Below are 10628 nucleotides of genomic sequence, written 5' to 3'. Positions count from 1 at the left end.
AAGTGTAGTCGAAGGAATTCATTGACAAATGAATTTTGTGATTGATCTCAACATGTTTATGTTACCTTATTGGGTTCCTTCGAGAAACAAATTTCAAACTCAAGTTTATTTTGATTTTAAGCTCGGCCTTAAATAAGCACCAACATATATTAAATATTAAAAAACCCCAAATCAAGTATTATTTATTCTATGGTGAATTTTGATCTGAAGTAGGTTTCTAGAAAGTTATTTCAATGGAGTTTTTTTTTTTTTTTGTAATTTTGCTTGAGTCAGCGTATGACATTAATAATTCTATCTATTTATTTGATAAAATAAATGTCAGTATATTCTCATTTAAGAGAATTTTTTTTTATTCCTCTCAAGTCTAAAAAATATAAGGTACATCTCTGTTCCACACAAGCGTTATGTCAACGTAAGATTATGTTTATATCGATGTCAAAACAATATTATGTCGGGAAAATAATAAAAAATTAAAAAAAATATAATTACATGACTAAAATTAAACAAAAAAAAAAAATTGACCACCTACTTTTACAAATGTGAAAAGCATCGTTTCCGATGTTCTAGAATAAGGAGACTCAAAGTTGGTAATCAAACATAGTTGATAGTTGCCTTATTTGATTCTTTGGACCAGTGCACAGATGGAAAAGTGCAATTAAAATTTATTAATTATAATTACAATGCTGTGTTTTATATAAATAAATATGGACAGACCCATTTTGTCGGAATATTATCACTTGGACAACCGGAGTCGTTGTTGAATTTTCTAATTTTTTTTAGAGTATATTTTTTGTTAGACGGTCTCACGAATCTTTATATTTGAGACGGAATAACACTACCGATATTCACAATAAAAACTCATATACTTAGCATAAAAAGTAATATTTTTTCATAGGATGACACAAATAAGAGATCTGTCTCACAAAATACCATCTGTGAGACCGTCTCACACAGAGTTTTTTTTTTTTACAGTATTATATTGTTGAATTCATTAATATATATAATATCATTTTATTCAAGATTCAATGTAGAGCACGATAGGGGTTAAAGTACAAAATATTACCGGAGAGAATCTCTACACGAAGCTGTCGTTGGATTATTAAATTATGCAAAATACTAGGGTCTAGCCTAGGAGAGGTCAAATCAAAATTTTCTTCGTTTTTCGGCATTCACTGAAAGGAATTGTAAGTTATCAAACCGGAGAGGTCCAGCTCAAACTCTGCCCACCACGCGCCCCTCCCAAATCCAAAATATAAGGACACGCCAGCCAACCAGCATTCTTCATTTCTCCCAATTACAGCCATGACTTCTCTCTCTGCTGCCACCGCCGCCGCAGCCGCCACGCGCCTCCTTCCTTCCGCCGCCGCCGCCACCAAACTCGCCTACTCCTCTTCTCTGTGCCTCAAGTCACTCGGATCCTCGCCACAGCTCTCCTACCAATTCCTTCCCCAGGTTTTCCATGAACTAGCGTTGAGATTTAGGGGTTCTTACAGATTTATGGTTTTCAATAATGAATGTTAAATCGATTCGTGTTTGTTTCCTTTCGCTAGAAGAGAGCTTCGCGGCGATTTTCGAATGGGAGGATTGGGTATTCGACCGTTGCTTCGCCGAAATGCTTTGCATCGGACCCTGAGCAATTGAAAAGTGCGCGGGAGGAAATCAAGGAGCTCCTGAAGACTAAGTTCTGTCATCCTATTCTGGTGAGCTTACCGAGTTCACCTTTCATTTTCTTGTCAATATTTGTTTGGAAGTAGTTGTTCTCAAATAAATAGTCGAATCTTTGAATGCGGGTTGTTTGTTAAATTGACTTCTATAGTTTTACCTTATCAATTTTGATATATTATCATGTTAACTGAACACCTTCATTGCAATCTTCAGGAATCAATTTTAGGGGGTAAAATATATTCATCTTTAATTAGTAAAACGATGGAAGTTGAACAAAGTTCGATAAAATTGAAGTTAATGAGAAGGAAGAATGCCGAGAAGCAGAGGCAAATTTCAAGTGATGGAGAAATCGTAAATTGGAAGGAGACTGAGAAATTGAGAAATTTGAGTGATAATAGAATTTTGTTGACTTGTTGAACATTTACAGGCTTGTACGTATTTGTATGATCTCTATCTGAGATATGTCCCGCTTACTTAAGTATCTTGTTTGTCTACAACATTTTAGGTTTTGTTAGCTAACACACTAAGCTTATTGATTTTTTTATTGCTTGTTTCCAGTTTCCACCTGCAGTTAATGCCATGCTGTTATCATGCCTTCTGTTTTCAACGGAGTTGAATAAATTTTAGTTTATTATTTCTTAGTTGCAGGAAGAGTGAAATTATTAAATATGGTTTTCTCAGCTGTAAACCTTTTTTTCATCAAATTGATGTCGGCATTTTTTAAGGAATACTTCTTATTTAGAATTCTCCTGGTGTAATCAACAGTGCAATTTTAAATTCTAATGATGAGATACATGAAAAGGAAGAGGTATTATTTTTATTTTGACAGGTTCGACTGGCTTGGCATGATTCTGGTACGTATAACAAGAATATTGAAGAGTGGCCAAGAAGAGGTGGTGCCAATGGAAGTTTAAGATTTGATATTGAACTGAAACATGGTGCAAATGCTGGTAATATTTCAATTTTATGAATTACTCTTTCCTGGTTGGTGAAATTGGTGCCTGACAGCTTATTGATGTGCAGGGCTTGTAAATGCTCTTAAACTTCTTCAGCCCATCAAGGAAAAGTATTCTGGCGTGACATACGCGGACTTATTTCAGTTAGCCAGTGCTACGGCTATTGAGGTTGCTCCTTTCTTTTGGTTCTGTGCAAATTAGAAAATTTATTTAGCAATTATTTTCTTGACTCTTCTTTTAATCGAAGGATGCTGGAGGCCCCAAAATTCCTATGAAGTATGGAAGGGTAGATGTGACGGAACCTGAACAATGCCCAGAAGAAGGGAGGCTCCCTGGTAAAAACTGTAAATCACTTTATGTGATGCATTACAATAGCTATTAAATCATCTTGGATGAAGAGTAAAATGGGTGGCATCTAAACGTTGAGATTTTATATAATATCGATATTTGTTGGTCATGGTTACATGGTCAATTGGCCCTTCGGTCACCACTAACACGTATGCCTTGTTTGGTGAGTGATTCAAAAAAATTGCTGAATTGCAAAATAATGTTTTCTAATGTACTTCAGCATCTGTGTGGCATCAAATTCAGGGAGCCGTTAGCCAACATTTACTTGGGATGAACTTTTTTGTTTTTGATTGTGATATCTAGATATTATTGGCTCACAAAATCACAATATAGCAATTGCTTCAACTTTGTGACCTCATAGTTGAAGTAGATCTTTTAGTCGACTACATACTGTAGTTTCTGAGATCATATGCTTAAATTCATGGTGCACTTTTTAACTGTCGATATTAGACTGCAATTGTCATACCTTCTTTCTTTCAAAATTAGCTACTAAATGTCTTCATTCATCAGATGCTGGTCCCCCTTCTCCTGCCACTCATTTACGTGATGTTTTTAACCGCATGGGATTAAGTGATAAGGTAATCGCCTATTTTATTTCATTGACAATTGTCGTGAATTTAATAGTCGATCATGGTCTTTATGGCTTGGATTTCTCTATCCAGGAAATAGTTGCACTCTCTGGTGCCCACACTCTTGGAAGGTCGAGGCCTGAGCGTAGTGGATGGGGAAAACCTGAGACAAAATACACGGTATTGAGTGGGACATTATTTTTATAGTATATCAGCCTTTTATCGCATGCTTCATTTCATCTTGTTGTCTTACTTCGACAAGCAAAAAAGATTGTCAGGAACAGAAAGGCTCTGAACCTTGATGCTTAAGCTTCCTTTCATTAAACTGAGTGGGGCGTTGTATAATTGGAAAGGCTTTATCATTCGAAAATGTTTTTGCTAAGTTGATGAGTTATAAATCTATAATGATCTATTTTCGTTGTTGCTTTACTTTTTTTATATGCAGTAATTAGACCAGTTTTCGGGCTTCAGCATTTGCTAACAAAGTGCAACCAAATTCATTAGTCATTTTTTACGTAAATGTAAGGACTGCTGACGATCTGTTTCTTTGCATTGCAGAAAGATGGACCTGGGGCTCCTGGAGGACAGTCATGGACGGCGCAGTGGCTGAAATTTGATAATTCATACTTCAAGGTGCAGTGATAATATTCTCATCCTCCTATTGATTTGTCGAGTAGAATAACTCGGTTCTGTTCTAAAGTATAATTGTTTTGTAGGATATCAAAGAAAAGATAGATGAAGACCTGTTGGTTTTACCTACAGATGCTGTTCTTTTTGAAGATCCTTCATTCAAGGTATAATTGAAGAACGACTCATTAAGAGCTTCTTTATGTGTAATTGCCTTCTCTATGTAGATAAAGATCATTTTAAAATAGCAGTATCTTCCCTTGAGAGGCTTTCTTTGTATGCTCCTTAATTTACGTGGTACTACATACGTTCAGGAATATGCAGAGAAATATGCTGAAAATCAAGATGCCTTTTTCAAGGACTACGCTGAAGCCCATGCTAAGCTCAGCAGTCTTGGATCCAAATTTGAGCCACCTGAGGTATTTTCTTAGTTATTCTTGCGGCACAAATTTCAATATTTTTTTTCTGCCTCCGTTGTTTCATCATTTGGTGTTTGTCCAAATGGGTCACTCGATGATATTTCAGCTGGGTTTTCCAGAACTTGTCCTAATATTTGCCAAAGTTAGTTTGTTCATCTACATTGTTGAACTGCAGATAGACCTCTTATATGTGCTTGTTGCTTGTTCGTTTCTTATCATCGGCTAATTAACCAAGACTTAGTATCGCAAATATTACAACTTTGAGATTGGTTATAATTTATTTCAAAAATATGTTAACTATATATTATCAATCAACCTAATTCTTTTGCAGGGCTTTCCGTTGGATGACGGTCCTCCTCAAGGTCAACCAGAAAAATTTGTTGCAGGCCAAGTACTCGACGGGAAAGGTAGTCTTATGAATAGCTTATTCAAACTCTCTCTTGTCTACTTCCCTTCTTATGCACCATAATCTTCACGTGAATGATGGTGCAAGTTCTTAAATCCGTTACTTTTTATGACTGATGCAGGACTAAAATTCAATACCAGTGTCTACTTTTCGTTTGCTGTTACTTAAAATAACGAGAGATTGAAGCTATTACCAAATCGTGTGAACAACGATTTTCTAAAATTTGGACATTTTTAACGAAGGAGAAGAATAAATTCAACGAGTCTTTACTTATTTGAATTGCAGAGAGAGTTATCAGAGACTATGAAACAAAAGATCCGAGCAGAGTACGAAACGATTGGGGGGAGCCCAGATAAGCCTCTCCGGTCAAACTATTTCCTTAATATAATGGTGGTTGTTGCTGTTTTGGCATTAGTGACATCTTTGGTTATGAACTAAATGGTTTTGGTCTCGTGAGCATATGTTCAACATTTTTTTCTTTTATTATTTGGAAGCATGCATGCCATCCCCTACTGCTACACTCTCTCTGACTTGCAACTTGAAATAAATTTGCGAACAAACCAAACTAGTGAAATTTAAGGATAAAGAGATGAAAGATCAGAGCCCCAATCATCAGGGGGTCAACTTTTCTGCCTTTCACGAACTTGCTTGGTCAACATTTAACTATTTTGGCCTTATGGATTTATTTTTCGATTAGACCCCAAATTTGGTGCTTTCTCCATTGCTTAAGGTATTTTATCATCGATTCAAATATCGATTCTGTCAAATTTATAAAGTTTCTTGAATTATTTTAAATTAACATAGCAGCGAATTTTTTTCATAAAAATAGAAATTATCAGACTCATTGTCTGGCTAATGGAATTGAAAACACTTAAATAATCAAATTGACGAATTGCCAAACCAGTTCCATTTATTCGGTTGAACTGAAAATCTGCACCATCTCACCCGAACTGTAAATTTCTTATATTTATTTGTTCAGGTAGAAGAAAAAAAATTCTAAATGAAACTAATATTCTCAAGAAATAATTACTTATTATTTTTTTAAAAAAGGAACTGAACTCACCGAATTAATTCTTGCTTGCCCGGTTGGTCTAGCATCAAAATTCTACATACCTACTATAGTAGACATATGTAACTATTAAAAATATTCGTAGTCGTTTAGGTGGATTATTGATGAACAATATGTTTTATTCATCAGATATATTAAATAATTACTCTACAATCAAGTTCATTTTTTTATAATATGTCTCGGGAAAAAAAAAAAGCACGTAGGAATATTTCTTTCCTCAGATGTAAATTTGTTCACGGAATCACAACATATTCCATCCAAAATAACCCGACAACCAATATCTAAAATCTTTTACCCGGCCCCATTTCCTATTTGATTCCCTTGTACATCCTAACTATGTAATCAATGCCCGTCTCCTTTAATGATAATAATAAAATCATGTTTGTAAGGATCGCCCAAGATTTTCGAGGTGGGGGCCGAGATAGGAATTATGGGAGGCTTGAATCTTTAAATAATTACACAAAGTTTCAAATTTTTTTTTTTTTTTTTGGATTTTTTTGGGTTTAAGAGGAGGCGACCAACGACCTACCCTCATATTATATTGGATCCGCCAGTGGTTAGAGATGCAGAAACTCGTGTATTCTCAGGCAACATGCAATTCTTTGACTCTTGGCCTTCTCTCTGAGGGTTCTGATGATGTCGCCTTCCTCTTGTTTGAATTTACAACGCTGTTAACTATGGCGTCCTCCTTATCATCTTGATCTTCTTGTTCGTCTTTGTCGCATGGAGGATAGTGAGTGATGGAATTGAGGAGATTGGAATGAAGTTTACTTAAATCTGATAATGTCACTGGTTTCAACAAGAACTCTTCTGCTCCACCTTCCATGCATCTACATATAACAATCACACACATTAGCTACACAATATTATTCGTTTTCGATCTAGCTTATGGAACAACTGGAGACTTGGTCAAAATTAAAATTAAAAAAAAATTATCTATTCTGATATCATATTTCCAAAAACTAGCTAGTTAGTTCAACCTGCTTTCAGGGTATTGTGAAAAAATCATGACATCGATTGTCCTTGAAATTTTGGTTTCAATTAATCTAATAATATCCTTCACCTTTGTATCAATTCTCCATTAAGTTTTGTATGGATTTTGGGGGAAAAGAACACTAAAATTAACAAAGTAGCTGATATTTTTAGCGAGCAAACCTCTAAACGCACGACAAATGGCTTAAAATGATGAGGATTGCCACTTTTCTAAGTAACATATTATAAAACAACCCGGAGTTGTAAATTAAGGAGAAATGGTATCCAAGTGAATTATATATGTGGATCAAAGATCGTGAATTTTACTTGTTTATTCTTGAGGGGACATTCTCCGACGACATAACAACAACCGGTACGTCTTTCCAAGAAGAATCCTGTGGGAAAAAAATTGTTATTAAAAAAATAAATGTAAAATACTCCCAGTATTTATTTACAGGAAAAATTATGTACAAAAACCAAGAAATTAAATTGATGCTACTAACCTTCACTCGTTTCAATAAATCGTAACCAGTAATTCCTGGCATATTATAATCTGTGATGATTAGGTTAATTTTCGACACCTGCATTAATCCAACAAAAGTCTCGTTATATTAAAAATGCAAGTCATGACAGGACTTGTTAATCGTTTTATATATACTACATCAGAAGAGTTATTCCTGGTATAATGTAGACAAAACTAGGTCATGATTGGATTCCATGTATGGTGTGAGATCCTAGATTTACTTCATCCTAAGCTAAGGATTCATCAATGTGGAGAAATTAAACGAATCGATCCCAAAAAAATATTGGAGAAATATTGCACGTTAATAAAAGGTGATCATAGCAATATATTCAATCAACACTTCTTGCCCTAGGAAGTGCCATTGATTTGTCGTGTGAAAACAAGAAGTCAACATCGGATCCTCAAGATTTAGTGTTTTCTAAGGTCCCCATTCTATTGCATCATTCTTAATGAGAACATATATATATATATATATATATATATATATATATATATATATATATATATATATATATATATATATATATATATACACTCCTACGTTGACTTCTCATGAATTTATGATGACAAATCGATCAGGACAATTCTTCAAGTAGTTGGGAGGAGGGAAATTAGAAGAAGAAACCTACATATGATCGAATTTGGGGCTCGTTTCATTTATATTCATTATGTTATTCATACACATGAAACGAGCAACGATAATAGTCGCAATTATACGGCGAAATATAGAAAATTAATTAAATTTTTGGGTTATAGGATAACAAATCCTAAAAATATCCGAAACGACTATCAGAATAAGTTCATTTTTTAATCCGATTTCAAATCTCAAACTTTATCGCCAAAGATTAAATTGATGGTAGAAATTTTATGTGGAGTTTAATGTACCAAATGTGCATGGCCTGAAATTCCCTGCTGCTATAATTAAAACAGTACCAATTTAATTAACCACCTTTTTTATGTTGGTTTAAATGTGTATTCAAATATGGACGGCTTACCAACTAGAGGACTTACGAATTTCCATATAAACGAAAAGGACGAAGGTTGAAAACTAATGTCTTTCAAATTATCAAACATGAAATTGAAAAATATTGTTATTTGTGAAGTTATTATATATTAATCTTGTTCATCTTTATATATATCTCTCCTTTTTAGAGACAAAAATAATAATAATAAAAAGGCGATCTACGAACATTGTGCCTCAAATTAAGCTAATCTTTTTGTTTTACCTTTGACTGATACTAATTACTTCGTATCAGTCTCCTCCTGAATTTATCAGCGAACGATATATAGAATTCTCAAGAAATTTTCCCAAAATTTAAGAATATAATAGATTCAATTGTTCTGATATATTAGATAGATATCGGCTTAAATAGCACATGTAAAGAGATAGTAATCGATCTGCATATAATTTGTACAGATCAAATTACACTAATTCAATTTTTTTAAAAAAAATAAAAGAAGAAGAAGAAGAAGAAGAAGAAGAAGAAAGAAATTACACATGCTAGAATTTAAATTCATGTTACATATATTTATTTATATAAAATTTGGGTTCTCAGGATGAAATAATGAAAATTTGTTTTGATAAAAAAAGATTGAATTTTCTCACCTGTGGCTTTGATGCAGTTGATAATGATGGTGTTTCATATTCATTATCTTCTTGAATATCGAGTAACCCCAGATATTCCAAGGCCTTATCTCCAGATTCCACGCATGTCACTGTAAACATTTATATATTATTACAGCTAGCTATCTGATTAATATAAAATCAAGTATTCTCCATGCTTAATCATTATTAAACAACACGGTTTATTATATCAATTAAAATAGACCTCGAAATGGAAATGAACCAGAAAAGAAGAAAATTCAAGAAATTCATCAACCCAGCTTTCTGTAACTACCACACATATATGTGTATGTATATGTATACCTTGGTAAGAAGACACAGTGAGGAGCCTCTCCAAAAGCTTTCTATCAATCTGGCTGTCATCAACAGCCAATACATGAAAACGATGCTTGATTTTTTCTTCAGTTTTGAGTTCACGAGCTTCCTCTGAATTCTCCATTTGATGATTTCGGAATATATTTTATTCAAGAAAACTGAACCTGCTGAGTTCTTCGTTTTTCGTCGTAGTTAAGGTTGATTTCATGGAAGCCCAGATGATCAGAATATATGCATAAATATATGTAAATTAATTTGAGTGTGTGTGTGTGTGTGTGTGTGTGGATGAATGGATCGGAGGAGTATATATATTGAATATGTAGGGGCATGCGGATTTATATATATGGAGTTGTGTAGTAAAATGATCAGTGTGTGAAGAACATCATGTTATATGAATTGAGTTTATTACTTATTCTCGTACGTCACTTCAATCACAAAATTTAAATCCTTTTTTTTTAATTATTATTTCATCAAATAATTAACATTTCACTTTGAATTTGTTTTCCAGTTATTCATCTTACCATTTATCAAATTATGAAATTCAAAGTGAAATATATATATATATAATTTAATAATATACGAAAATGTATATATGTTTAAAAAGGAAAAGGAAAAGAAGAATTGATGTATCACACTAGATTCTCTTCAGACGTTTTGTTGGTACAAAATCATGATTCATAGATGAATGTTTTCATCCCACTTTTATGGGTCCACATCTTTCCCTAATTTTTCGAAACTCTTTTCAAATTTCACTCGTGAACTTGATTAATTATATATAATATTTGCTGAATTGGAGCAAAGGCGCAGCATAGGCTTGACTTGCATTTTGTGAGTTTTGATGTCAATTTCAATCAATACATTTCCGAATATCAAGTTTGCATGCGACAAGATGTACTAGTATATGTGTATACCCTTGCCAATCTTCGACTTAAAACAACCCAAAATAATTCCGGTTTTTAAAGTTTTAAATATATTTTGCCATACAACATCTAACAACTATAATTGATCAAAACATGTGAGGATTATGCTTGGTCTCACATAAAAAAAAAAATTAATACACGGATGGTTATTGGATTTTTTATGAGAATAATGTCATCGAGGTAGATTGGATTAAACAACAATAGATAATATCAAA

General features: G+C 33.5%; 2 protein-coding genes across 2 annotated transcripts; one reads left to right on the top strand and one right to left on the bottom strand.

Moving 5' to 3' along the window:
- The first annotated feature begins 1202 nt into the window (after positions 1 to 1202).
- On the top strand, positions 1203 to 5473 carry LOC140809451 (probable L-ascorbate peroxidase 6, chloroplastic/mitochondrial). The gene is given in 13 exon segments (XM_073167076.1): positions 1203 to 1452; positions 1551 to 1700; positions 2495 to 2615; positions 2689 to 2789; positions 2869 to 2956; positions 3480 to 3547; positions 3632 to 3718; positions 4097 to 4171; positions 4255 to 4332; positions 4480 to 4584; positions 4916 to 4969; positions 4971 to 4991; positions 5276 to 5473. Coding segments are annotated over 13 exon segments (1251 nt in total). The 5' UTR covers positions 1203 to 1302; the 3' UTR covers positions 5429 to 5473.
- Positions 5474 to 6253: 780 nt separating this feature from the next.
- On the bottom strand, positions 6254 to 9850 carry LOC140809496 (two-component response regulator ARR17-like). The gene is made up of 5 exons (XM_073167153.1): positions 9482 to 9850; positions 9161 to 9270; positions 7535 to 7612; positions 7359 to 7426; positions 6254 to 6889 (listed from the first exon to the last, which is right to left on the bottom strand). Exons 1-5 carry the CDS (start codon positions 9615 to 9617, stop codon positions 6643 to 6645), a joined length of 639 nt encoding a protein of 212 aa, XP_073023254.1. The 5' UTR covers positions 9618 to 9850; the 3' UTR covers positions 6254 to 6642.
- Between the last annotated feature and the right edge of the window lie 778 nt (positions 9851 to 10628).

This window comes from Primulina eburnea, chromosome 13, assembly GCF_022965805.1.
Source record: "Primulina eburnea isolate SZY01 chromosome 13, ASM2296580v1, whole genome shotgun sequence".
Taxonomy (NCBI): domain Eukaryota; kingdom Viridiplantae; phylum Streptophyta; class Magnoliopsida; order Lamiales; family Gesneriaceae; genus Primulina; species Primulina eburnea.
The sequence above is the reverse complement of the archived record's forward strand: the minus strand, read 5'-3'. Positions and strand labels throughout refer to the sequence as shown.